Genomic DNA, 27,503 nt, shown 5'->3' with positions numbered 1-27,503 from the left:
ATTTTTAAGTAAAGCTACTCAGACAACGCCCAATTATTGACACTCTCAACGCATCTCCCCCTGACCCCCGCAAGGGTCCTCCAATCCCGAAATCGCAGTCCCCAAGGTCAGGTAGCAACATCATTCCGGTTCAATTTCACCCACAGCTCCAGGAAACGTGGGTGCAGCTGCCATCAGACCATGAGTGCTCCCTCAAGGTGAGTTAAAGCCGTGACGAGGAAGTGACAGGAACCTAAAACTCGGAGAGTTCAGGGAGCCAATGCAGAAGGTCCTTGCCCAGTGGGGCCGGCCCGGTGCACGCAGCAGAGCAAGGACCGCCCAGGCCCCGCCGCGCCAGCGGCTCCGGGCGGCGCCAGCAGTGGAGGGAAGGCGACGTCAGCCGCGGGGCGGGGCCGGGCCGCGCCGGGGCGGGGCCTGCGAGGGTGCCGGCTCCGTGTCCGGCAACTGCGCGACTGGGCTGCGGCTCGTCGCCGAGGCAGGTGAGCGAGCGGGCGCTGCTCGGGTCAGGGGTGGAACCGCGACCCGCGAGCCGGGTCTCGCCCTCGGCCCCAGGGCTTCGGGCGGCGGCGGTCGTGGGGCCGAGCCGCTGCGCGCGCCGCGCTCCGGGCCTCTGGAGCGGGCGCGGGGGCAGGAAGGCAGCGCGCCCGGAAGTGGGGCCAGGAGCGGGCCCTGGGCGCATCCCCAGGCCGGGGCCTCTAAGGGGCCGTGCCCTCTCGCGCTCCGGAGCATTTAAAGGAACCGCGCACGTGGGTCTCGGAGGCTTGGGGGCTGGGACCTCACTTGCGCCCAGTCTGCTCGGCCAGCAGCCCTGGGCACCATCTGCGCAGAGGGGCGTGGGGGGGCGGGGGGAGCCGGCTTTGGTCACCAGCTGGAGCCGGCTGTTTTATCAGGCATTTGAAGCTGTGGGGAGGCGCCTGGAATCCAGCTTTTGGAGCCAAAAAGACCTGAAACCGAAGCCGGCCCCCACCCCCGAATTTTACTGATGAAGAGGCTGGGTCTGCAGAGCTAGAGTGACTGCCCTCAAGGTCGCCCAGGTAGGACCAGCGAAAGCAGGCTTAGTGTCCTGGCGCGCAGACCTTGGCTGGTTAGAGAACCTGTCCCCATCTGTTGGCTTGCTAAGTGTTCCTTCTCGCGGGTATGAACTGTTGATCGGTGAAGGAGCTGCGTCCCCACTTACAGACGAGGAGCCTGGGCATCCCCATCCAGATCCGCTGACCTCCCAGTGCACAGACTGGACTGTCCGGAGTCGTGATGCACGCAGACCCCGGCTTCTAGCGTGCATGCCCATGAGGTGGCCCGAGTCTGTTCGGTAGACACCTGAGCCTCGGAGGCGCTGAGCCAAGGCCGCAGGCAAGTAATTAAAGGCTCTGGATGAGCTGCAGCAGGTGTGTGAGCGCCAGCTCCCACAGGAGCTGGAGGAGCCGTGTCGGCAGCTGTGTTCCCTGGGCCCGGCGGGTGAAGGGGCAGGGGTCCAGCACGGGATCCTCTGGTTCCCCTGAGGCAGACAAGCCTGAGGTCCTGGGAGTGGCTCGCGGGAATGGTGCTGCTCGGTGAGCCGGATGTGGGTTTGTGTTTGGGGGAGAAACTGTGTGCATTGGTGTTGATGTGCCAAGTCTAGAGCCTGACATGTTCCCTGCTGCACACCTGGTGTGGGCTCTCCCCTGCCTTGACCTCTCTCGGCAACTGACCTTAGGAATGACATAATGTATCTTGTTTTATGAGTGGATCCTATAAGTCAAAATCTGTTCTGTACAGTGGTTAGCACAGTTGTGTTAAGAACTTAAGTACTTAGGCTAATCCTCCGCTTGCAGCACTGGTACTCGGGTTCTAGTCCCGGTTGGGGCACCGGATTCTGTCCCGGCTGCTCCTCTTCAAGTCCAGCTCTCTGCTGTGGCCCGGGAGGGCAGTGGAGGATGGCCCAGGTCCTTGGGCCTTGTACCCGCGTGGGAGACCAGGAGGAAGCACCTGGCTCCTGGCTTCAGATTGGCGCAGTGCCGGCCATAGTGGCCATTTGGGGGGTGAACCAACGGATGGAAGACCTTTCTCTCTGTCTCTCTCACTGTCTAACTCTGCCTGTCAAAAAAAAAAAAAAAAAAACTTAAGTAATGTGGTAGTTACTCCCCTTCTAGGGGAAGCTGAGGTTCCAGGGGTTAGGCAGCTGGTCTCTTTGTGTGGCTTCAGTGGTGACCACTAGGATTTGTACTTTGTCTTTCTTTTCTCTTTCTCTTTTTTTCTTCTAATTTTTTTAGTTTTTGTACAAAAAAAGGCTTCCCGTACGTACGCCTTGCTCGGGTGCTGTGCTGCTTGCCAAGAAATGTCTGTGGAGTCTCCATTAGGAAGTTTCTCTCAAACCAGAACAAAGTGTATTTTTTGTTTAAAAAAAAAAAAAAAAACCACAGTGTGCAGAACGTGCAGGTCATCTGCTTGTTTCTAGTAAAAACGTCTTTGGCTGTCTTTCAGATGTTGATTTCGTTTTGGGGGACTCACAAGGCAGCATGTGTTTCTGCGAGTGTGTCCACGTCCCCCCAGGCCTTCGCAGCGCGGGGAGGGTTTTAGGGACCCAGCGACAGGCTCTCTGCTCCTCCTGGGCTGTGAGCCTTGTGTAGTGAGTGTTAGCATCCGGGCTCAGAGATGCTCTGTCTCTCACCTGAATGTCTGGGGAGAAGAATTTCACGCGAGTCCTGAAGGGAGGCCAGACATCAGTGAGGGAGATCATTTCTTTGGTAGCCACTTCATTGACTGGGAGAAGGTGCTGCCTGCTCATCTTTACTACAATCCTAGAGCAGGGGGAAAGAAATTTAAAGGGAACTCAATTTTCTGCTTGTACCTACACCGGAAACCTCCTTTTATTTTGTGGTTTTTTGGTTTTTGTGTTTTTTTTTTCTTAAGATCTATTTATTTATATGAATGTCTGAGTTAGAGGGAAAGACAGAGAGGTCTCTTGCATCCACTGGTTCACTCCCCAGATGGTCGCGATGGCCAGGGCTAAGCCAGGCCAAAGCCAGGCGCTTCATCAGGGTCTCCCATGTGGATGACAGGAACCCACACACTTGGGCCCTCTTCCACTGCCTTTCCCAGGCCTTCAGCAAGGAGCTGGATCGGAAGTGGAGCTGCTTGGATGCAAATTGGCACCTCTGTGGGCTGCTGGTGTCACAGGTGGCGCCTTTACTACAATGCCAATGGCCCCACTCCTGACCTTTTAAAAACTAAAAGTAGTATCCGTCTACTCTAGAAAATGTGGCAATTTTCTTTAAAAGGTCATCCAGTAGCCCTCATCTCAGAGATCACCACTCTTCACATGCGTTTCTTCCCAGTGCTCTGCTCTATGGACATACAAATATTTATCTATTAAAATAGTAGAGAAAGGAAACTGGCTAAAGGTCTTGTATCGGATTTTCCTGTTAATGTCGTCGTTGAGCATGCTTGGAAAACCAAGTTGGAGTCCGGAGCATTGGAAAAGGCTTTCCTTATCTCCCTTTCCCACTGCGCAGCCTTCCTTGTGGGTTAGCTCAGGGAAGCAGGGCCCTCTCCTCCCCCAGGGAGCTACATGTCCCCCACAGCGGAAGGAGGGCAGGGTGGGCCCTGGCGGGTGCTGTGCAGTACAAGACAGCAGACTTGATTGGAGATTTCTAAGGTGGCAGGTGATCTGACAAGGAGTGATTAGGGGACATGACTGGACACTGGCCTGCCCGTGACAAAGGCACGTGCCTTGGAAGAGTGGCTGTGTTCCCGAGAATCCATGTGCTGTGCACTGTGGGCTGCCTGCGTGACTCTGGCCACTGTGTCTGTGACGTCGCAAGCGCTGGGTGGACAGGACTTGGCACGAGCTCCCTGAAGGCTGTTTGGAGATCCTGGAGTTGTTGGCTCTGGGTCATGGGGCCATGATGGACGGCTGTTGCCCCTTTGGGCATCTGTTTACTTAACTGCAAAGTCGAGTGCTGACTTGATGGCCTTGAGGTCCTTGCCAGCTCTGACACCATCCTGTGGAAGTCCCCTTCATTTGTTGAATGTTCACATGTGCCCTGGGGCTGAATGAACACAAGATCTCTGCCTGTGGCCTGACCTTTGAAGCCAGCTGGTGCCTGGTGGTTTAGCAGGTCTGTGACTTGGCAGGAAGGGACCTCAGGAGGCTCCCCATATTCCCCTCACTGTCCCCTCTGTGTTCCCTCGCCGTTATAACTACTATTTATTGAACACTTACTACGTGCCCAACAGTGCACCTGTTATCTCGTTTTTATGGTGATCTTGTGCACTGTGTTGATTCAGCTTTTCACGGAGGAGCAAATGGACCCAGTCAGATTAGGTTGTCCGAGGCTGTGCAGCCAGGGAATACACCCGTGAGGCTCTGATCCCATAGCTGGCTGATTTGAACCCTGCCAGTCTCGAAAGTGTCTGCCTTTGACTGCTGGCTTCCTGCTTCTCATTTAAGACAAAAAAGTCTGGGACCTACTTGTGGGTGGGGTGTGTTAGTGGCCTCCCTTTGCCCCTTTTTCCCAGGCTGCTTTAAGAAGTGAGAGAAGTCTGCCTGGGCCCTGGGCATTTGTAAGTAGGCAAGGCCCAGTGCAGGAGATCTAGGGCCAGGGCCAAGGCTCAGGGGCCCAGCAGAGGGTCTGTGGGGCCCATGGTCTGGCTGGGTAGTACCACAGGGCCTCTGGGATTCACTGCCCAGTGTAGGGAAGAACTTCACAGAAAGTGGTGTGTGTTGGGATATGGGCTGAGGCAGTTGGGAGTGGTTACCAAAGAACATGGTGAGGCGTCCAGGGCTGGGGCAGAAAGGTGGGCAGGGAAGCCATGGGCATGTCCAGTATCATCTGACCTTAGCAAACCCTTTGTTTGTATGGGGGACACCTGGGAGTCCCCAGAACCAGGAGAGCACTGTGCAGGAGCCCTGTGACCCTGGAGAGATGCCTACTGAAAACCTGCACTGCCACCTTTGAAACCAGGAGCGTTGCTCAGAGACCAGGTGTCTGGGAGCCAGGCCTTTCCACGCGTTCCCAAGTGTTTACGTGGAGGACAGTAATTCCCAATTTGTTTTGGAACTGTCTTTTTCTATGAGACGCTAGGATTTGCTTTAGCCCTGAAACCTGTTTCCTGCCTGGGTCCGTTTTCATTTCTCTTTCACGAAAAGCAGGTCAAGCGAATTGGGTCACCGGGTTTCCCAAATCATTGCAGAAACTGCTGGACACAAGCATGGCTGGGGCAAGTCTCTGGGTGAGACTCCCGTGGTTTGGCTAATTCAGCATTTCCGTCCCGTTCGACTGAAGAATGGGGAAGAGTGCTGGCTTCCCTGCATGTTGGATTTGCTTCCTGATGCAAGGCAGCTTCCAGCTGTAACACTCTGTCCTGGGAAGGGCTTCTGTACGCTGGACAGCCTCAGCACGCTCCCCCAGCCTTTCCACGTTTCCCTGCTGCGCCATCAGAGGGGGAGAGCTGGTTGCAGTGTCGTTAATCTTGGGTGTTATTTGGCATCCGTGGCAGGAGCGTGGCCCAGCACTCCCTTCCCCCACCTGCCCAGGAGTCAGCCTCCCGCTGGAATTCTCTGCGTCACTGGCACTGGGACGTGGACAAACAACAGCAAGGTTGTTTATCTGCACGCATTTGGGTGGCGATTTTTCCCTCTGAGGATTTCAGCACTAGCAGGCCTCCGTACTGATTCAGGTGCCTTGCAAAACAGGCTCGTAGGAATTTCAGAGGGAAGCTGCCTTGTTTGCTTTCCAGAGCCGGGGGAATCAGATGCTGGAGAGAAATGTGGCAGCAGTGTCACTGGATCCCATCGGTCTCCCGGCCCAGTGAGTGGATTCAGGAAGGGCAGGGGTACGAATTAATCTGAATGTTAATGCTCAGTATTTCCCTTTGAAAACTTGGTAGCTTTAAAGATGAGACACAATCCATCTTTTTTAAAAAAGATTCACTTATTTATTTGAAGGCAGAGTTAGAGAGAGGCAGAGGCAGAGAGAGAGGTCATCCATCCGCTGGCCCACTCCCCAGATGGCCGCAGTGGCAGAGCTACGTGGATCCAAAGCCAGGAGCCAGGTGCTTCTTCCGGGTCTCCCACATGGGTGCAGGGGCCCAAGCACTTGGGCCATCTTCTGCTATCCCAGGCCATAGCAGAGAGCTGGATTGGAAGTGGAGTAGCTGGGACTCTAAACCGGCGCCCATATGGGATGCCGGCACTGTAGGCAGCGGCTTTTACCCACTGTGGCATAGCGCCAGCCTCACACAGTCCACCTTTATTATCGAAACTTTGAGGAATGCAGGAAAATGTTATGAAAGTAACATTCACCCACAATCTTACCATGAAAAGAGAAGCACCTTGAATGTGTTGGGTCAGGTCTTGCCAGTCCTTCATATACATACACTTTGTAAGCAATTCAGATGATTATGTGTTATATATTCTAGATTAACTTTGGAAGCAGACTTTTTATCTCTCACAGATGGAGATGCCCTGGTGTCTCCCTTATCTGGCATGTAATCTAAGGCCTGAGCCTATAGATGGTGCCAAACCCTATATATCCTTTTTTTTAAAAAAAAAAGATTTATTTATTTAAAAGTCAGAGTTAGAGAGCGGGAGAGACAGAGGGAGAACTTCCATCTGCTGGCTCACTCCTTGAGTGTCCACGATGGCCAGCACGGAGCCAGGCCAGAGCCAGGAGCTTCCTCTGGGTCTCCCGCGTGGGTGGCAGGGGTCCAAGCACTTGGGCCGTCTTCCACTGCTTTTCCCAGGACAAAAGCAAGGAGTTGGATTGAAAGTAGAGCAGCCAGGCATGAACAGGCACCCAGGTGGGATGCTGGCATTGCAGGCAGTGGCCTTACCCACTATGCCACAACACTAGCGCCTGTACTATTTTTTCTATACAAACATACTTATTGTGATAAAGTTTATCAACCACACACAATGATTAAAGATAATAATAATGAAATAGAACAGTTATAACAATAACAATAATCTATAATGAAAGCTATTGAAAACAAATTATTTCAAGAGCTGGGTATTTACCCACAGTTGACCAGGGGTAGGTACTACCACCCCAAAAAGCAGGACCGTGGATTTGAGGGGACTGCAGTGTCAGTGTGGGAGTCACACTTTTTGATCATGTTCATGTCTTTGGTTTTATAATTGTAAAAACTGCAACTCATTTTAATATTTTAGTTTTTTTGGTTTTTTGTTTGTTTTTTGACAGGCAGAGTTAGAGAGACAGAGATATTTTAGTGTTTTCTTAGGCAAATACTGAGAAGTAGCATTTAAGATCCAAAGGGACAAATGTTTCTAAGGCTTTTTTTAAAGATTTATTTATTTTTATTTATTTGAAAGAGCTACACAGGAGAGGCAGAGAGAGAGAATCTTCCATCCACTGGTTCACTCCCCAAATGGCCACAACAGTCAGAGCTGAGCTGATCTGAAGCCAGGAGCCAGGAGCTTCCTCCAGGTCTCCCACGTGGGTGCAGGGGCCCAAGCACTTGGCCCATCTTCTACTGCTTTCCCAGGCCACAGCAGAGAGCTGGATCTGAAGTGGAGTGGCTGGGACTTGAACTGGCACCCATATGGGATGCCAGCACTGCAGGCAGCAGCTTTACCTGCTGCACCACAGTGCTGGCCCCTGTTTTGAGACTTCTGATTTCCACTGCTTCCAGTTAAGTCAGTCTGGTTTGTCCCAGTGGTATTAGAGCCACTTTGTCCACTCCCTCCTCTGCAGTGGGCATTCTTTAGGGACTTTCACGGTAGAACAATCTTGCTCTCCACTTGCCTTTGGTTGCTCTCTGGCAGACATACAGTGTGCAAGAGAAGTGCTGTTCATTCCTTCACTCCCAGATTCAGAAGTTAGGCAGTGCAGAGCAGTGGGGATGTGAGCACGGGTGGGTGATGGGGCACCCACCTTCCTGGGTCAGGGCCTAGCCTTACACCTGAGATTACAAAGCGGGGACATCACTGACATCATAAATAAGAGTGTCAATTGTTAAATCAACAATGGGAGTGACTGTGCACTTGCCCCCCATGTAGGACCGCTGTCCTTGATGTGTTATGCTATGAGAATTATGGTCAACCTAGTCTTCAGCCAGTGCTTTATACTTTGTGTGGGTGCAAACTGTTGCAATCTTTACTTAGTATAGAGTTGGCCTTCTGTATATGAAGATAATTAAAAATGAATCTTAATGAAGAATGAGATGGGAGAGGGAGTAGGAGGTGGGATGGTTTGGGGGTCAGAGGGCGGGTATGGGAGGAAGAACCACTATAATCCAAAAGTTGTACTTGCAGTCCTGGGAGAATAAGTCGTAGGCAGCCCCCAGAGGCGTGGGCAGAACTGAAGGAGGGGAGCTGGGAACTTAACCACCGCTCCCCTGGAATGAAGCAAAGCTGACACAATAGAAAACAAAGTATGAAAAGAGCCCCCTGTAGTTTCACAGTCCATCTGAGACACTGCTCAAGATGGAGTATTGTCAGCCAGCTGCTTGCTCTGGGTACCTCTTCTAGGAGTGAGAGATTCAGCCTTGTGGACTGGGTAGGAAGGGGAACTCCTGGTGTTTGTTTAGCAATTGTCTGTGATGCCAGGCCTCATGAAGGAGGGCCTTAAGGTTTGTTTCTCTTTCTGTGGATGAAGGAACTAAAGCTAAGAACTTCCCCGGTCTGCAGCATGGGGGCTGTGGAGCTGTGTCTCCTGGAACTGGGCCTTGTTGGGTGGACTGTCTGTTCCCAGGGCTGGCCACCAAGGATCAGAACTGCCCTCTTGTGGCCCTGGGCCAAGCCTGGGTGCCCAGCAGGTCAGCCCCACCCACCTGGGGATGCCCCCAGTTGGCATACTCCCTTTAAACCTCATTTTCCTCACATCCTTCTCCTGATCAGAGACCCTTTCTGGCTGCCCTCTGCTGAGTTAAAGGCCTGTTCCTCAGCCAGCTGCCCAGACCCCTCCCAGGGGTGGTCCACCTGCCCCTGCAGCCATGTCTCCTGCTCAGCCCGCCAGGTCCCCCACTTCAGCCACATCGCAGTGCTGGATTGTCAGGGCAGGCCTTGTTAGGGCCCCGTGGCATAAATCTAAGTGGTCACATCTGCAGAGTGACTCACTTTGATCTCTGCCTGCAGAATTCCCCATCTCCAAGGCCCATTGCGTGCCCCTCCTGCTCCCTGAGACCCGAGACACCCAGGCCCAGTCAACGGCCTCTGAACGCCCGTGGAGCAGATGCTCACGGCCTCCCTCCCGGCATGGCTGGGCCTTTGCCTTCTGCCCCGTTGCTCCTGTTCTTGTCCTGTGGGTCCCAGACACAAGGGTCCTGAGGCTGGGGAGCTGACTGATTTGGAACTCCTGTGAGATCGATGGGCAGCCTCTTGCCCTAGGCGTGGGTCAGGGAGGTGGACAGAGGCTACAGCGACTCTCCCTGGGGGAGCCTCCGGTGGTCTCTGTCTTCCGGAAAGCAGAGGCAGCCGCAGGCACTGGGCCTCCTTGCTGGGGGGCGCTGTCTGCTCCCTTTGGGGCGGGCAGCAGTTCCAGGCGCGACTTCCTCAGAGATGCTTGCAGCAGAGAGCAGGCCTGAGTCTGCTCCCAGCGCCGTGCAGCGCAGCTATGAGGATCTCTGGGAGGTTGCCCGTCAGCCCCGGACCCCTGCAGGATGGGTTGGGGACAGTGGGATCCACCACGGGTTGTCTGAAGCTCTTCACAGTCCCCAAAGCATCTTGGAATGTGGGTTTGAGGCTGCACCGGGTTCGTCACGGTGCTTCAGCCACTGCGTGGAGGGCTCGTTCGGGCCACGCAGCTGTCTGGGACAGGGGCAGGTTCCCTTCCTCTGTGGCCCCCTCGGGGCCCGCCATCAGGGACGCTTTCCCACCCCGCACACTTGCTCCTGTGCCTTTGCTCTTTTGTCCCCCACATCAGTTCCCACCTTAAGTTAGCCCTCACTTCCGGCTGCCACCCCCCCCCCCCAACAGTAGTCTGGGGGAGGGAGCGGGGATCCCCTTCACCTTGTGCTCAGCAGTCAGACTGATGTTTGTAAACACAGATCTGTGTTTGTCCTCGGAGGTGATGGACCTTGGCCACAGCCGGCTCAGTCCTGGCCCATCTCTCAGCCCTCTGCCCAGCCACCCGGAACAGCCTGGCTCCACCCAGTGTTAGTGCCTCCAGAAAACATTCATGGGCTCTGAGCTTTGGTCCCTTCTTGGTGTTTCTGTACCTACCCGAGATTACATCACCTGCTACTTGGATGGATTTTGTTTTGAGTTGTTAGGACAAAGGTGTTTCTTAGTCCTCTGCATATCCCCAGAGCCCACCATGATCTGTGTCACACAGCAGGTGCTCTGCGGGTGTTTGCTGATTGAATGAATGAACGAGCGCTCTGACAGGAGTGGCCCCAACTTCTCCGGATGGGTGTTTTGCCCCCTTTGGCACTAGTCTCTTGGGGGTGTTCCCAGACAAGGCCAGTATAGCCTTGGGGCAGTCCTTGGGGACTCCAGCTTTGCAAGTCAGTTGTGGGGCAGAACCTGTGTCCAGGTCTTCAAGCTGCCTCAAGGCACCCGCTGGGTCCTCTGCTGCCTTCATTCATGGGAAGATACAATGAGGCTCCTCTGCTGTCTCTTCCAGGTGCTGCCCGAGGGAGGGTCATGCTCACGTTCATGGCCTCTGACAGCGAGGAAGAAGTGTGCGATGAGCGGACATCCCTGATGTCAGCCGAGAGCCCCACACCACACTCCTGCCAGGAGGGCAGGCGGGGCCCCGAGGATGGAGAGGGTGCAACCCAGTGGGTAGGTCCCCTCGGCGGTCAGAAGGCTTGAAACAGGGCTCCCGGGGTCCTGTATCTCGCGGATGGAAGCCAGCCATTCCCAGAGCAGGAAGAAGGGGGAAGCCAAGGTGAGAACTGGCCACGGGGGTAGGCCGTCCATGCATTGGATCTCACAACTGCTGAGCTGTCTCACAGACCCCGCGTGTTCACAGTCTGAAGACTGACTTTGCAGTGGGCTGGACAGTGCTCTCCACCTCTGCCCCTTAGGTGTCCCTTCCGGGTGCAGGTCCCTGTTTCCACGGTCACACAAATGCCAGTTCAGGTGTCTGGATGGCAGGACAGGTAACACTGGTGGCAGGAGGAAAGGCTGCTGAAGGCCGCCGACCCAGTAACCAGGCGATGAGTCTGCCTGTGACCTTGAGCTGGGCTTAGCGGGCTGCACTGCGATCTTAGTCTGCAGCCCCCAGGGCAGAGGTGAGGCCTGCCTGGGAGAAGCACTTAGCTGTGCCAGCTCCCTCCACATTAGGGCATAACAGCATCTGAATTTGCCCACATCCCACTTCCTGCTGTGTCTCTCATAGTAATTGAAGGCCTTACAGTGGCCTTTATTTTGCAGTTGGCCTTGATTTCCACCACCCACCTTGGTGGTGTTCATCAGAGCAGAGCTGGGCAAGAAACCCACCAGCTCAGGCCTCCTGTTTCAGCCCTCTGCTGTCTCCTCCTTGTATCCCCCAGTGTTTGTGTAGGTTTCAGATGTTCAGGTTCCTATGGGGGAAGAGCCCCTTCCTCTCTGCTGGGAACTGTCTCTGCAAAGAACTGACACTTGAACAACTTTGTTTTAAACATTTGTTTCATTTGACTCTTGGGCTTTTAACCTAATGAACAAAAGCAGCTGATGACACTGAATTGCTAGTTCCAAAACAGAAGGTCTGGAAGGTCCCTCAGAGCCAGCCTCAGGCAGGTGCCCTGACCTACCTTTCGCGAACCCACTGAGGGCCCCCCTCCACGCCCCGCCTCGCCCAGTTCAGAGATGCAAATTTGCTTGATTTTGTGGGGCCAAAATATAATTTCTGCTTCTGCAAATCCCCACAGTCTTACCATCAGAGTCCCCTGTGTGAGCTGCCGTGTTCTCTCTGCCACCCGGCCTGTGTCCTCCCAGAGCAGTGTGGCTGTGCAGACGGACTTGAGTGGCGTCCTGAGTCCCTCTTCCCAGGAAGAGAACCGTCTTTCGATGGGTTCCAGGTTCCAGGGTCACTAGCCACTGAGGCCCGTGCTGGCTTCCCTTGCTTCTCTAGGGGTGGTTAATCCAGCCCTGAGCCTTCCCCGCTGTTGTCTCCAGAGGCTTTTCATATCCCACGCCTAAGCTACGGCTCAGAGAGCTGCTCAGGCCCGGGAAGCAGCACTGAGACATCCCAGTGCCAGTTCTGTGAACCCACGTGCCATACGCGTCGGCCACCACAGGGGCACCGCGTGGCCCTCATGAAGTGGTTTCCCACAGGGAAACCAGGACAGTGAGGAGGACTGTGAGGAAGACCCCGATCCCTACGCCTGCAGTGGGACTCCCGGGCGGCCACCGGGCCTGGAGGAGGAGCTGACCCTCAAATATGGAGCCAAGCACGTGATCATGCTGTTTGTGCCGGTCACGCTCTGCATGGTCGTGGTGGTGGCCACCATCAAGTCCGTGCGCTTCTACACGGAGAAGAACGGACAGCTGTGAGTTGGGGCCAGGGAGGGGTGTGAGGCTGGCTTTGGTCATGTGCAGACTGTGTTGGCCACTGCCCCCGCCACTCCCTAGCAGTGGGAGTGAGGAACAGGGATGAGTTGTTGCCCTGGTTCACAACCTGGCCTGCTGCCACCTGCCTGGGCCCATTCCTAACTTCCCTGCCGTGAGTGGGTTGAGCACTCAGCCCACTGGATTGACCGTGGAGGCCATCTGCAGCTGAGCAGCACTGGGGCCAGTCGGGGATTCGGAGCAGCCCGGGCGAAGTGCTGGGAGGGCTTAGCCTGGGGACGAGTGAGCCATCAGTGAACAGCTTCCTGCTCTTGAAGTTGCTGAGCCGCAGATGCAGCAGCTGGGCTCCCCTGTGCGTGGGGAGGGGAAGCAGGGGTAGAGTCCACGGCTGCCTAGGCTGCTGGAGAGGTGTGGTGTGGGCAACTGCTGAGTCCAGCTGGGCAGAGAGAAGCCCCTGGTGGGGGTGGCAGTGAGGGTACTTAATCCAGGTACCCCTCAGCCCACTGCTATCTTGGCTCCATCAGCAAGCTGAGAGCCACAGGTATCCAGGCAGGGCCAGGAAGCAGGCTGGGAGACAGGGACTGCCTCTGACGGGCACCGCCAGGGCCCAGCCAACACAAGAGCCAGGCACCCCCACAGGGGGGGTCGGGGGTTGGGGAATGCACATGGTGGGGCATCAGGGACCAAGAGCCTCAGCCCCGGCCTCCCCCTCAGCATCTACACCCCCTTCACCGAGGACACGCCTTCGGTGGGCCAGCGCCTCCTGAACTCCGTACTGAACACCCTCATCATGATCAGCGTCATCGTCGTCATGACCATCTTCCTGGTGGTGCTCTACAAGTACCGCTGCTACAAGGTGAGGCCCAAGTTTTCCCTCCCGTCCGCCCGTGCCCCTGCACTCCCCGCCCCCCACACCACCCGGAGGGCCCTTCACAAGGGTCCCCGCACCCACCCTGAGGGCCCTGCACACAGCGTCCCATGCTCCACCCTCACCCCCACCCGGAGGGCCCTTCACACAGCATCCTTCCTGGTGGTTTGTGTTCCCACAGAGGTAACTGACTTGGTATCCTTCCCCCAACCCAGCCAGGTCCAAGAGTTGGGGACTAACTAATACTGTTGCCTTTTAAACGCAGATGTAATCTCCCCTTATTGAGTTCCTCATGGCCACATTCCAGGCACCACTTCTCCTATTCAGACATGAAGTTTCTTTGCTTCCCCTTCTGAAATTCTATTTCAGACTCCCTTCACAAGCCTTTACTTCCCCTTCAGGTTATTTTTATTTTTCCATTTTCCCTTAAGACAGGGATGCACAGACGCTGTGCTTAGATCTCTGGGTGGAGGCACTGGATGGGGACCCAGCCCTAGCTGCCAAGCCACCCCAGGGAGTAGTAGAGGAGCCGAGTGCCACCTGGCTCCAGTCACCGGCAGGGCCTGTCCTCAGAGATGCCATAAGCCTGGAGACACTGGTCAAGGCCTTTCTTGCAAGGCAGACTTTGTAACCCTGAAACCTGAAAGGAAGGAAAGCTAGGCATTATCTGACTTAAACTGTCGGCACAGAGGTCCTGCACAGCACTTCCTGTGCAGGCAGCTGCTGTTCAGGGAGCAAATACGCCAGCGCTCAGGCTGGAGGCGTGAAACAGGAAAGGTGGGGTGAGAGCGGAGCCGCCCAGCCCAGGCTGACAGGGGCCAGGGAGTGGGAGGAGCTGTCAGAAATATCCCTGAACTGGAGCTTGTGGCTAAATTGTAGCTACCTGTGGAGGAGGGTAGCCGGTACGGGTGCGGAACAGGAGAGGCAGCACACATGAAAACAAGCTGGAAACAGGGCAGGGCATGGGGAGGCCCGTCCCGGGGTGCTCAGCGCGTGTCAGGCAGCCAGTCTGAGACCACAGAGGAGGCTCAGCCACCTGCTCAGTGAGGTGTGCTTAGAGGTGCCACGGCCCTCACGCAGGAGGTGACAGCCCAGTGGGCAGGTGGGCTGTGGGATGAAGAGAGCCTAGAGGAGGCCTCGTCCCCCTTCAGCTGTGTGTGTGGCACGGCCACTCCCTGTAGAGCCGGTCTCCGGGAGGGTCCTGGTGGGCCGAGCTTGGGGTCAGGCTGCTAGGGCGGGACAGCGCTGGCGAAGGGACTGCTGTAGGGACAGCCTCACTGTTGCCCTGGAGCCGAGAGAGGGGGAGCAGGTCTTCCTGAGAACCTGTTCACAGATTCCTGGGTGGGAGGGACCTCCTGAGCTGTCTCTACAGAAAAACAGCTCCCTAAGAGGCCTGCCGCGCCTTTTCTCTCCAAAACAGCGTTGGGTTGTTTCCTCTCTTCACCCGGTCAGCACGCTCCTCTCCACAGCCCCCCCCCCCCCCCCCGCCAGAAGTCTTCGCTGCCGTGTGGCTCTCTGCTGACTCCTTCATGCTCGGATGCAACACCACAGGCAGAGACTTTGCCTGCGCTCTCTCCTGAGCCTGGAGCCGGCCTTTGGCCAGGAGGAGATGCCCATGTACCCTTTTCAAGTGCAGGAGAGTGGTGGCGAGAGCCCGGGCTGGGGACTCCAGCATATACTCACAGGGTGGCCTGAGACAACTTGCGTTTCGGGACCCTGACACCTTCCCACCTGGTCACAGAGGGGCCCACCTGGGAAGGACTTTGAGGCGCAGGCGTCCACCTCCTGATTGTCCTGTCTGGTCCTGTTGTCTAGTTCATCCACGGCTGGCTGATCATGTCCTCCTTGATGCTGCTGTTCCTCTTCACCTACATCTATCTCGGGTAAGGGCTGGCTGCTGAGCAGCACGGTGGGCCAAAGGACCTGGGCAGGGTCCCCCCTCCCACTCTCACTGGCTCCTGTCCTGCGCACCCTCCTGACCCAGGGCAGTAGGCACCCAGGGTTGGCCAGCCGCCTGTCTCTCCTGATGTAAAACAGAATTTCGTAGCAGAAGTTCTCTTGGATCCCGAGGGCATAGATGCCCCTCTCGATTTACATTCCAATGTTTAGGCTAGACCTGGGAACTTCACAGGGAAAAATGGGCTGTTGCATTGTCCTTTGGGATATGACCCTACTCCAGTGACCTTTCCCACATGCAGAGGGTCTCCAAGGTTGTGCCAGGGCACGTTTGTATGGATCATCCCTGGCATGAGTCATTGGTTTCCTCCTCACCTTGTTCCAAGAGGTGTTTCAGGGATTAGGTATTGGGCCAGTGGAAATGACGGGGTCGGGGTGGACATTCTGGAAAATGCCCCGGTCGAGACGTTGTGGTTGAGGAACAGAGGCGTTAGACCGTGCCAAGGCACATCATCCCCCCGAGCCTCCTGACCGCGGCTCCACCTTGGCTCTGCAGGGAGGTGCTCAAGACCTACAACGTGGCCATGGACTACCCGACTCTCTTCTTGACCGTCTGGAACTTCGGGGCGGTGGGCATGGTGTGCATCCACTGGAAGGGGCCCCTGGCGCTGCAGCAGGCCTACCTCATCATGATCAGCGCCCTCATGGCCTTGGTGTTCATCAAGTACCTCCCTGAATGGTCTGCCTGGGTCATCCTGGGTGCCATCTCTGTGTACGGTAGGCGGGCTTGGCGGAGGGCAGGAGGCCACATCCCAGGCCAGGTTCTTGCTGCTGCAAGAACTGAGGTGCTGAAAAGCCCACCTGAGGGGGCTGGAAGGGTCTCCTTTCTGGGGGACTTGCCTCTGTCAGACGTAGGGGCTCCTGTAGACTCAAAGCATCCTGAAACCCAGTGGTCGCTGACCGCTCATTTTCTGTTGTCACCGACATGCCCGGCAAGCAAGTGTGTTGTCACCCTCTTGAGGCACCACAAGGGGTTCATTTCTCGACATGACCCTGTCATTGAGCACTGTGTCTGTAGATACCCCAGATGGTGGCTGTGGCTCAGAGAGTAGGAGCACAGTCACCACTGGCCGGTGTTGTGACTTCTGTTTGGAGGACAAGGTTTTGGGGCTCAGAGAAATGGGACTTCCAAGCAGGTGCTCGGGGTCCCAGCACAAAGTTCTTCCTTGGTTGCAGTTAACTATTGAAGGGCCCTCCTCGGGCTCCAGCAGGTGCAAAGATGGGGATTAGAAATGGGTAGGTTTAGGATGCTAGCACTGTGGGAAGATGTGCTGGGAGCCTGACTCTGGGGCTCCTGATATCTCTGGGGGCGGCTTGGGAATAAATGTCTTTAAAAAAAAAAAAAAAAATGACAAGGACCTCCGTGTCTTCCCAGATCTTGTGGCTGTGCTGTGCCCCAAAGGGCCCCTGAGAATGCTGGTGGAGACGGCCCAGGAGAGGAATGAGCCCATATTTCCTGCCCTGATATACTCCTGTGAGTGGCCCCAGGCCTGCACCCAGCGGAGGGATTAGTAGGTGGCCTGCAGGGGGTGGGGCTACTCCTGGCCATGGCTTTCAGAGTTGTCTGGGGAAGTTTTCCCTTCCCAAAGCGGAAGAGTTGGCTTTGGTAATCCCAGAAGGGGCTCCATATTCAGACACCAAGGTAGGCTGACTGCTGTTAGTCCACAGGAAGAAGGTTAGAGCAGGAAGGGGACTCCTGGGGAATGTGTGTGGTGCGACCCCGTGTCTTCATCCCATCCATCCTCCTGGTCCCCACAGTGGCTGCAGGCTGTGCGTCCCTGTGAGCCCACAGCTGCTGGAGCCCTGAAACTGCCCCCTTAGGCTTTGGAGAGACTTCCAGGGTAGATTTTGACAGGAAGCTCCTGTTCTGCACTGGGCCTCCTTGACAGCAGCCTGGCTGATGGCCATTAATCATCTCCGAAGGGAAGGCACACAGGACTGCCCCTGGCCTCGGGGTCAGTGTGTGGGATTTGGATTTATACGTGCATTTGGTCAATGTTCATGAGGTCCCCACTTTGTGGCAGACAGCGTGGCACATCCTGGGGCATCCAGCAGGAAAAAGGACCACATACATGTCCTGGTTCCTGTGAAGCCTACAGTCCTGTTTGTGGTGCCACCCATCTGTTGGTGGTGAGATTTATTTAAGTAGAGAGCCTTGATTCTGGGGCTCTGGCATCTGCAGGGTGCGCTGGGCCGCTTCCCAGGTTGAGCAGAGCAAGTATGGAGAAACTGAGCCTACCTATGGAGAGTGACCATGCTGGTGGAGCTTACATCCTAGAGGGGAGATGAGCAGTGATGAAATAGCCTGCTACATATTATTAAGCGGTGGTCATCAAGGCTCTGCAGAAAAACAAGGCTGGGTCAGGACAAGGGCTTCAGGGCTGTAGGGGAAGCTACTCTGTATAAGGTGGTCCAGGAATCCCTCTCTTAGAAGGTGACATTTGACCAGGAGCCTGATTCAGGTAAGAAAGAACACCATGTAGAAATCTGAAGGCCAGCATTCCAAGCAGAGGGAACACCAGCATGTGCAAAGGCCCAGAGGTGGGCGTGGTCAGAGAAAGTAAAGAGAAAGGGAAGATTCAGATGGCGTTAGGCTCTGCAGGCCATGGTGCTGTCTTTGGCTCTTTATTCTTTTTTTTTAAAAGGCTTTTTTATTTGAAAGAGAGTTAACAGAGAGAAAGAAGTCTTCCATCCACTGGTTCACTCCCCAAATGGCCTAATGGCTAGGGCTACGGCAAGCCAAAGCCAGGAGCTTTTTCTGGGTCTCCTGTGTGGGTGGCAGGGACCCAAACATTTGGACTGTCTTTTGCTGCTTCCTCAGACTATTAAAAGAGAGCTGATGGGAAGTGGAGCACCTATATGGAATGCCGGCGTCGCAGGCAGCAGTTTAACCCACTACGCCACAACACGGGTCCTAGCTCTTTGTTCTGAGAGAGCTGTGAAGCCAGTAGTTTTTGCTCTGCTTTGACCTTACAATTTAACAGGATGACATCAGTTGCTGAGTGGAAGACAGACTGAATAGGGGACAGGAGTGGATGCAGGAGCTGAGTTTGAAGGTGGAATAGCAACAGGTGTGCAGTGCGGGGAGGGAGATAGTGGGAAGGTTGGGGTTTGAACCCAGGGACAGCAGTGGGCAGAGTGAGATGTAGTTGGATTCTGGAGACATTTTGGAAGCTAGACTTGTTGGTGGGGAGGGAGTAGATTGTGAGAGTCAAGGGTGACTTCAGTGTCTTGGGTCTGAGTTGCCGTTTACCGAGGGGAGGAGGTGGTGGCTAGGCAGGCTGCCGTGGGGATAGTTGTGAGTGTGTCTTGGGGTGTTTTTGAGTTTGCTGTTCAGGTGGAGAGTTGGACAGAGGCAGTAGTGGGGTCAGCAGCAGGTGTCCAGGCCAGGGAGGTAGCGCACCACTTAGCTAGCACCACACGACTCAGCAGCCCATCTTCTGGAGGAAGGACTCAGCTTATGGCCCAGCCACATTCTCAGCAGTGTTATTCCCACTAGCCAAGAGGTGCAAGCAAGCCGGTGGCCTGCGGCAGATGAGTGGGTAAAACAAAGGGCAGGCTATCCACACAGCGGAACATTACTCAGCCTTAGGAAGGAAGGGAATTCTCATGGGTGCTGCGGCTCGGATGATGCGTGAGGACACTGTTGCTAAGTAAAGTAAGCCAGTCACAAAAGGGCAGACACCAGATGGTTCTGTTTCTGTGCGGTTCCTAGAAGGGTCAGAATCATAGAAACAGAAGAAAGGTGGTTGCCAGGGACGGCAGGGAGGGGGATCGAGAGAGTCCCTGTGGTTTAATGGGTGCAGAGTTTCAGTTTTGAAACGTGGGGGAGTTCTGAGATCTGTGTCAGGACAAGGCGGCGACTCCGTTGGCCCTGCTGAGAGCAGCACTTAAAAACGGTTAGGCTGATGCAGTTGCACTAGGTGTTTCTTGTATGCGTCCACAGCAGCACAGCTAGCTCACCTGGTGGCTCTCACTTTCAGCGCCACGTCATTACAGCTATTCACAAGAAGGCACCGGAAGGGGAGCGACTCTGGCCATGAGTCTGGACCCCTCTCGTGGTCTCCTCACAGTGGGACATGAACAGATACGTGCAGCTTTGTGGGCACACAGATCAGCCCCTCGCCCCTAGATCCTGGAGGCAGCCACAGTGAGCCTGCCTGAAGCAGGACCCTTGTCTCCTTCCCGCAGCTGCCATGGTGTGGACAGTGGGCATGGCCAAGCTGGACCCCTCTTCCCAGGGAGCCCTGCAGCTCCCCTACGCGCCAGAGATGGGTGAGTGGGAACTGTCAGCCTCTCATCACCGGGGGGAAACCCCTCACCTGTACCCCCTGCCCAGCCTGATGTCTGTGGGAGGCTAGGTTCAGGAGGCAGAGGGCCGGGTCATCTGAAAGCCAGCGCTCCTGGACACAGCAGTATAGGCATGGCACACAGTTGGACGGCCCAGTGCCCATGTCTGATGAGCATGATTTGGGGGTGGGCATGGGGAGCCCTGAGGCCAGGCACTGGGGCTCTGGGAGGACCCCTCCTGAAACCTTGTTCCCCAGAGACCAAGGAGCCCTCTGACAACACTTCTACCTCTCTCCCTCTTGTCCCCCCTCAAACGGTGGTGGCCGTCCTCTGCCCCTGACTCCCAGAAGAAGACTCCTATGACAGCTTTGGGGAGCCCTCACACCCTGAAGTCTTGGAGCCCACGCTGCCTGGCTACCCCGGGGAGGAGCTGGAGGAAGAGGAAGAACGTAAGGTGCCCGTGGCCAACGGCCTGCTCTGGCCCTGGGTGGCGTGGGTTGGGGTGGCCCCTCCTGGAGGCCTGCAGTGGGGGAGGGCAGGCGGAAGGGCCCCTTTCCCCACTAGAGGCATTTTCCTGAGAGCCAAGGAGAAAGCTGCAAAGCTGGATTCTTGTCGCCAGGCCCTGGGGACTTGGCCAGCCAGGCCAACATGCATGTTTTTTTACCAGGCATGCACTGAGTAGCAATTGTGTGCTCGCACAGATGAGGCACCAACGCTAACCATGCACACCATGAGAGCGGGGAAGGGGGCTGGGAAGGAGCCCACGGGGTGCCGGAAAGCAGGAGATGCAGCCCGTGATTGGGCTGAGCCGTTCGAGGAGGGCACTTGCACACTGGGTCCCAAGGCTGACCACACGGTCACCAGAAGAGAGCAGGGCAGAGGGCTTTGTGGACAAGCAGAGACTCCAAAGAGGACAGCAGGGGAGCTGGGGGTCAAGTGGAACCCAGAGGGCAGGAGAGGCCGGGAGGCTGGTAAAGGCTCAGACCCATGTAGGTCAAGGTGAGGACTCAGGTGTTGACCTGAGGAGCAGGGGGAGCCATCGTAGGGTTTTGAGCTTGTGGATGGAGACACGATGGGGGGTGGGGGGAGTGAGGTTGCAGCTGTGGAAAATTCCACCTGCACATGTGCCCTGGCATGGCCTCTAGAACCTGGTCCCCATGTGGCTGAGGGGACGCAGCCACAGGCACTGTGGGGCTCAGAGGGCAGGCACGGGCCTGGCACCCTCTGCCTGGGGCTGATACTGGACAGGGGCAGAGGGCAGAGGTGGGGTGGTAGCTTCCCTGCTCAGAGACCAGTGTGACTGGGGAGATGGGAAGGGGCCGGGAACCAGGCCCAGAGACACATTGACACAGGGTTATTTCCCTAAGGGGTTAAAGTGTGTAGGTGCCATGCACTGTGTGCCAGAGAGCACCTGGGCAGGGAGATAAGATAGCGTAAATGCCGCCGTCTCTGCTCTGAGAAGTGCCGTGGGAGCAGCCAGGTATAGAATTCTCCAGTGACACGGGTGGCCGGGGTCGCGCTTGGCGGAAGGTCGGCCTGCAGTGGTTCTGGAAGGATGGGTAGGCCATCACCCAGCACCCAGGCCAGGTTAGGGGAAGGCATCCGTTCCAGTGGCAGCTGTGGTTCTGGGGGGTTAGCAGAGACCCCCCTGGTGGAAGAGCACAGTCCACATCCCTGGCCTCCCTTCACACACCAGCCACAAGCTCTGGCCGCTTCAAGTTTGCAAGCTGCTGTATTCTGACCAAGTAGGCTCAAATTAGAGCGTTCCTGTGGCACCCTCAGGCTCAGTAACTCACTAGGCTGACTCCCAGGCTTCAGGTGAGCGCTGTGTGTACAGTTACAGTTCTGTTACCAGAGATACATGTGGGGCCAGCCTGGTGAAGAGGTAACGTGTGGCAAAGTCTGGATGGGCGCTGGCAGGCCAGGGTACCTCATCCCTCTGACACAGAGAAGTGGCCTCTGAGCTTCAGTGTCTGGTGCTTTTATTGGGATTCCGTTGTGTAAGCTTAATGATTGAGTCTTTGCCCTGAGAAGGGCCTTTATCTCCAGTCCCAAGAGGGCCGCTGGCTCCTAGCTCTAACCCTGTCTTTGCATAGTTTGTCTTGTAAACAGCCCCATCTGGGTTATCTCAGCATAAACTCAGGGGCTCATGAATAACAGACGCTCCTGTTCCTTGGGAAATTCCAAGGATCTTGATTCCCTCCCAGTAACCATGTTCAGATGAGCGACAGCAAGCCCTCAGCAAGCTCTGTGGCTGTGTGGCGAGGCAGCGGGTGTGGGGCATGGGGAGGGCCAGTGTTGGACATAGGGGTGCTGGCTTCATGGGATGGCTCCTGATGTGCCAGTGAGGGTTTGTAAACAGGAAAATCCAGTGAGCAAAGCTGCATCCCCTTCGTCGACCAGTAGTGGGTGCTGCGGTAGTCCAGGTGAGGGAGAGGACATACAAGAAGGTGGGTGGAGAGAGAGGAGAGTAGTAGTCGGCTGAGTGGGGGATCAGCACATCCCTCGGGTCAAAACCATGGGCCCCAAAGAGCAGCCAGGGAGGGCGCAGGGTCAGAATGTGAGGTCGGGATCATTTATAGACAAAGGGAAGGGTAGGGCACCCAAAGAGGACCCTGCAGTGTAGCCAGAGACAAAGGGTGCCAGACAGGCAGGTGTGTGTGAGGGCTGCAGGTGTCCCCTGGAAACTGCGTGGTCACTTGGACAGGGATTTGGTTGCAGGACATGGGACTCGGTGCCTCCAGGTTTCCTAAGTGGGAAGTGAGCACAAGAGTTTTTGAGGGCCTTCTTGAAAAAGAAGAGGGGGCCTGCGCCGCAGCTCACTAGGCTAATCCTCCGCCTTGTGGCGCCGGCACACCGGGTTCTAGTCCCGGTCGGGGCGCCGGTTCCTGGTCCCGGTTGCCCCTCTTCCAGGCCAGCTCTCTGCTGTGGCCAGGGAGTGCAGTGGAGGATGGCCCAAGTGCTTGGGCCCTGCACCCCATGGGAGACCAGGAGAAGCACCTGGCTCCTGCCATCTGATCAGCGCGGTGCGCCAGCCGCAGCACGCCGGCCGGGGCGGCCATTGGAGGGTGAATCAATGGCAAAAAGGAAGACCTTTCTCTCTGTCTCTCACTGTCCACTCTGCCTGTCAAAAAAAAAAAGGGGGGGGGGCAGGCGTTTAGCAGCATAACAGTTCAGCTACCAGTTGGGGCGCTCACATCCCATACTGGAGCACCTGGGTTCCTGTGCGATCACACTTCCCGCTAACCTGTACCCCGGGAAGAAGCAGCTGATGGCCCCACCATCCACGTGTGAGACCGGAACTGAGTTCCCAGCTGCTGGCCCTGCCCCAGCCTTTGTGGGCATCTAGTGATTGAATCAGCAGATAGGAGTCTGGCTCTCCCCACCCCCTGCCACTCCCTCCCACCCTCTCAAATAAATAAATAATTTTAGGAAGAAAACGTGGAGGAAGGGGAGAGAACAAGCGGAGCAGGGAGGCAGTGAGAGGGGCCAGGCAGGGAATGCTGTGGTTTTAAGGTGGGCGAGACTCCAGCGTGTTTGTTGAGCCCTGAGGAAGGAGCCAGGTAAGGGAGAGTTGGAATCTGAGAAGAGGCGGTGCCGATGGGCACAGGTGTGGTGGGGAGTGGCTGCACCCGCCTGGGGCCTGGAATGCGAGGACAGAGGAGGCATCTTTGCTGCTGGCCGCCCTGAGCCTTGTTTACCACATAACCATGGTTTGCGTTGAACAAAATTATCCTAAAAACTGTCAGGGGCCAACGTACTAAAAGGAAATGGACTTGAAATGATTTTTAGAAGATTTAGTTTATGTATGGATAAGGTAATTACCAGTTCTGTCATCCTGTTTTTAAGGGGAAGAGGGCTCTAAAGGACTTCTGTCACAGTACCGTCTGTGTTCTTGAAAGTCATGAGGCTAAATGACCTCAACAAGATCTGGAATTCCCACTTTCCTGAGTTGCCCAGCAGGCCACCAGCCCTGGCATAAACATTTCCTTTTATTAGAAGATCTATTTATCAGCCGGCACCGTGGCTCACTAGGCTAATCCTCCGCCTGCAGCACCTGGATTCTAGTCCTGGTTGCTCCTCTTCTAGTCCAGCTCTCTGCTGTGGCCCAGGAGTGCAGTGGAGGATGGCCAAGGTCCTTGGGCCCTGCATGGAAGGAAGGAGGAAGCACCTGGCTCCTGGCTTTGAATCGGCGCAGCGCACCGGCCACAACACGCCGGCCATGGCAGCCACTTGGGGGGTGAACCAATGGAAAAAGAAAGACCTTTCTCTCTCTCTCTCTCTCTCTCTCTCACTAACTCTGCCTGTCAAAAAACAAAAAACAAACAAACAAAAAACAACAAAAAAAAAACTATATCTACCTGAGAAGCAGAGTGACACAGGGCTGGGGAAAAGTCAATCTTCTGTCTCCTGGTTTATTCCCCCAAATGGGCACAACAGGCAGGTCTGGGCCAGGCCAAAGTCAGGAGCCAGGAACTGCACCTTGGGCCAACTTCTGCTTTCCCAGGCACCTTAGCAGGGAGCTGGGTGGGAAGTGGAGCAGCCAGGACTCAAGGGCACTCCAATAAGGACCATCGTAAGTGGAGGCCTATCCCACTACACTATAATACCAGCCCCAAAACATTTTATTTGTTGGTTTCTTTGCTCAGCCAAATGCCCAGCACTGGTGTGACTACTAGCTTTTCTCTGGCCAGAATCATCCAGGCCATGGGTCCCCTCACTGTCCCTCTGGTGGCCACTCTTCATGGGTGTCCCCACCCAGCTGATACTTGAGTCCTGGAGAGCTGCTGGGTAGGCATGCTGTCCCACCCGGCCTCTTGTCCCCTTGGGCTGGGCAGGGCAGGGCACCTGGCTTTCTTGGCTGGTGTGGTCCTTCTCAGCCCTCTCTTCTCCTGTTTGCCCTGGGGCTTCCGAGACAGACACCACTACTTTCTCTTCCCCACACAGGAGGGGTGAAGCTCGGCCTGGGGGACTTCATCTTCTACAGTGTGCTGGTGGGCAAGGCGGCAGCCACGGGCAGCGGAGACTGGAACACCACACTGGCCTGCTTTGTTGCCATCCTCATTGTGAGTGGGCTGGGGGGTGCTCCCTGGCTGCCCCCACAAGTGATGGGCCCCGGCATCTCCACAGGGTCACAGGATCCCTGAGGAGTTCTCAGATGCTGTCTTCCTTCTGAGGGGCAAAGACAATGAGGTGGGCTGAGCAGGCTACCACCAAGATCCGGAGTGCAGCCGAGGTCTGTGAGCGGTGTCGGGCAGCGAGCCACTCGCAGCACATTGAGAGCTGCAGGGTCAGCGCTGAGGGCTGCGAGCTTCCTGGGCACGCACACCCGGGTGCCCAGGGCTGTGGGCACTTTTGCTTTTGCCCCATGATAACTCGTGAGGCTCCTGTGATGAGTGAGATCAGTGAAAAAGGAAGTTGCTGAAGGGCCTTGCCAGTGGCCACACAGCAAGTGAGGGAGGAGCTGTGGTTGGGCCCCAGGTCTCTGACTCCCAAGCTGTGTGTTTTCCCCTCCTCCAGGCACCAGAACACCTCAGGGCAGGGGAGGATAGACCAGCCCCACGCCTGCTTCCGAGCGACAGGTCACATGGCACTTGGGTTCCCTCCATGTCAGCCACTGACAGCCTCGCTGTTTATTTCAGAGGAGCCCTGCTGGTGCCTGGGTAGCCAGCCCGTGTGGCAGCAGGGTCTGGGAGAACAGCACCCACCCAGGCCTCAGGGGGCAGCTTTCTGGTCCTTCCATTCAGAGCAGGGGGATCTATCGGATGTGAGACTCTCAGGAAATGGTGGGGCATCCTGCTGGTCTGGGTCCAAACACCTAGACAAGGCCATCGCCAGCTGTTCCATGTCCATTCCAGGGGTCACACCCTTGCCCATTCCCTGTCTCTTGCAGGGCTTGTGTCTGACCCTCCTGCTCCTCGCTGTGTTCAAGAAGGCGCTGCCAGCACTCCCCATCTCCATCACGTTTGGGCTCATCTTCTACTTCTCCACCGACAACCTGGTGCGCCCGTTCATGGACACCCTGGCCTCCCATCAGCTCTACATCTGACGGGAGGACACCACAGGATGCAGCTGTAGAGTTTCGACACTCTAGTGCCATATATTTTTAAGACTTTACTTTCCTTAAATAAATAAAAGAATTAAAAAAAAAAGTATTGTGTTCACTTTGTGAAGAGGAAGCAGGACCTGCTCTCTGGTGCTGGCTATTTGCCTCCACTCTGGCTCACCCCATTACGAGCAGGAAACCAGCAGGTGTACCCATAGGACCCATGCAGGGGAGTGGAGAAGGACGCCCGGGAATATGGGTGAATGTCGGTGTGCATCTGCAGGATCAGGAATGCACACTCAGGAAAGGTACCAGAAGCCTGGTCACTGTAGCTGGGGAAGAAAAGCTGCCTCCTGGAAGGCACCTTCCCAGCGCTCTGGCTGTGGTGTCACCATGACTTTGTTACCTTTAGAAACCCAGTCCCAAGCCGGCGCCGTGGCTCAATAGGCTAATCCTCCGCCTTGTGGTGCTGGCACACGGGGTTCTAGTCCCGGTTGGGGCACCGGATTCTGTCCCGGTTGCCCCTCTTCCAGGCCAGCTCTCTGCTGTGGCCAGGGAGTGCAGTGGAGGATGGCCCAAGTACTTGGGCCCTGCACCCCATGGGAGACCAGGAGAAGCACCTGGCTCCTGGCTTTGGATCAGCGTGATACGCTGGCTGCGGCGGCCATTGGAGGGCAAAAGGAAGACCTTTCTCTCTGTCTCTCTCACTGTCCACTCAGCCTGTCAAAAAAAATAAAAAATTTAAAAAAAAGAAACCCAGTCCCGTGTCATTGCTGCAGTGGCTGCCGGGAACCAGCTCCAGTGTCAATAAATAGATGAATTCTGCTGGGATGCTGGTGTGTGGGTCCCCTGGGTCTCACTGGTGTCGCTGGGATGATGGGTGCTGCTTGTGGGGCTGGGGAGGATCCACCCAATGAGGAAAGAGAAGCATACCTGTTTCCCCTCTGCGCCAGTTTCTTGAACAAGGAAATTTCCTAAGGGACAGGAATTTGGCATAGTGGTTAAGATGCCTCTTTGGGACACCTGCGTCCCACATCAGAATGCCTGAGTTTGAGTCTGAGTTCTGCTTCAGATTCCAACTTCTTGCTGATGCACCCCCTGGGAGGCAACAGATGACGTCCGGAAAAAGTTGGGTCCCTGCTGCCTCTGTGGGAGACTTTGATTGAGTTGCCAACCCCAGCAGTTTGCAGGCATTTGGGGAGTAAAGCAGTGTCAGCTGTGTTGGCCTCTCCCCAGCCCACCCCTGCCTTTCAGATAAAAGCTTAAAAAAAGTTTTCCTAAGTGAGGCAGTGATGTCTGATGGATGCCCCAGTGCTGGTAGGTGCCTGGCCATAGGCATGCCCTGTCCCAGACACTAAGGCAGTTACCAGAGCCTTGGGTGGTCCCCTTTGGCAAGTCTGCACCGAGGTGACCAGGTGAGAGCCGTGCTTCTCCTGCTGTTGCTTTGGGCACAGTGGTGCGGGAGCAGACAGGTCGGCTTGGCTTTTTCTCGATGCCAGGCACAGGTTGTAGAGAGAATCTCAGAAGTGGCCCTGGATGGGGACTTGAGCCTACTGAAGCCGTGCAGAGCAGGCCACTGTCTTGCTGGGCAGCAGGTTCATGGACAGCTGGGAAAAGGCAGGTGTGTATTTGGAATTGAAACTGGTAGCCCTGTCTCCTCACTCCGGAAGTAATGTGAGTGCTGTGAAACTGGCTACTTGCTGTGAGAGAACTAGAATTATGTGTCTTCATGTTTGACAGGAGCCTTCTTCCCCCTGGGCTGTCTGTACTACAGCAGAGGAAAGAACTGAGAAGGGGGCCGGCGCCGCGGCTCACTAGGCTAATCCTCCGCCTTGCGGCTCCAGCACACCGGGTTCTAGTCCCGGTCGGGGCACCGGATTCTGTCCCGGTTGCCCCTCTTCCAGGCC

At 55.9% G+C, this 27,503-nt stretch overlaps 1 protein-coding gene across 26 annotated transcripts; it reads left to right on the top strand.

Annotated features, from left to right (window-relative positions):
* The first annotated feature begins 433 nt into the window (after positions 1 to 433).
* Positions 434 to 25,702, top strand: PSEN2 (presenilin 2). 26 transcript variants are annotated; one of them, XR_011381561.2, is made up of 13 exons: positions 434 to 479; positions 891 to 1,034; positions 1,180 to 1,350; positions 10,566 to 10,726; positions 12,203 to 12,417; positions 13,151 to 13,292; positions 15,120 to 15,187; positions 15,757 to 15,977; positions 16,636 to 16,734; positions 19,452 to 19,535; positions 19,901 to 20,004; positions 24,498 to 24,616; positions 25,444 to 25,702. XR_011381561.2 is itself a non-coding variant. In XM_070055644.2 (13 exons), the coding sequence occupies exons 4-13, from the start codon at positions 10,586 to 10,588 to the stop codon at positions 25,597 to 25,599; spliced, it is 1,344 nt and encodes a 447-aa protein (XP_069911745.1). In that variant the 5' UTR covers positions 434 to 479; positions 891 to 1,034; positions 1,180 to 1,350; positions 10,566 to 10,585; the 3' UTR covers positions 25,600 to 25,702. The 26 variants fall into 26 exon arrangements, 12 of the variants coding, with proteins under 12 accessions (XP_069911745.1, XP_008266367.1, XP_051677479.1 ...); XR_016219092.1 differs by having other exon boundaries at positions 19,898 to 20,004; XM_070055644.2 differs by having other exon boundaries at positions 19,901 to 19,999.
* Positions 25,703 to 27,503: the final 1,801 nt, after the last annotated feature.

This window comes from Oryctolagus cuniculus, chromosome 13, assembly GCF_051225735.1.
Source record: "Oryctolagus cuniculus isolate XC-2025 breed Fujian yellow rabbit chromosome 13, ASM5122573v1, whole genome shotgun sequence".
In the NCBI taxonomy this organism is placed as follows: domain Eukaryota; kingdom Metazoa; phylum Chordata; class Mammalia; order Lagomorpha; family Leporidae; genus Oryctolagus; species Oryctolagus cuniculus.
Note: the sequence above shows the minus strand (reverse complement) of the source record. Positions and strands in the feature narration are given on the sequence as shown.

What these genes read in the sequence shown, in the direction of transcription:
- PSEN2 (XM_089311705.1), top strand. An exon ending in ACAAGTACCGCTGCTACAAG is followed by an intron (nt 13,293 to 15,119) that starts GTGAGGCCCAAG and finishes CCTGTTGTCTAG; the next exon opens with TTCATCCACGGCTGGCTGAT. An exon ending in TCCTGCCCTGATATACTCCT is followed by an intron (nt 16,735 to 19,451) that starts GTGAGTGGCCCC and finishes TCCTTCCCGCAG; the next exon opens with CTGCCATGGTGTGGACAGTG.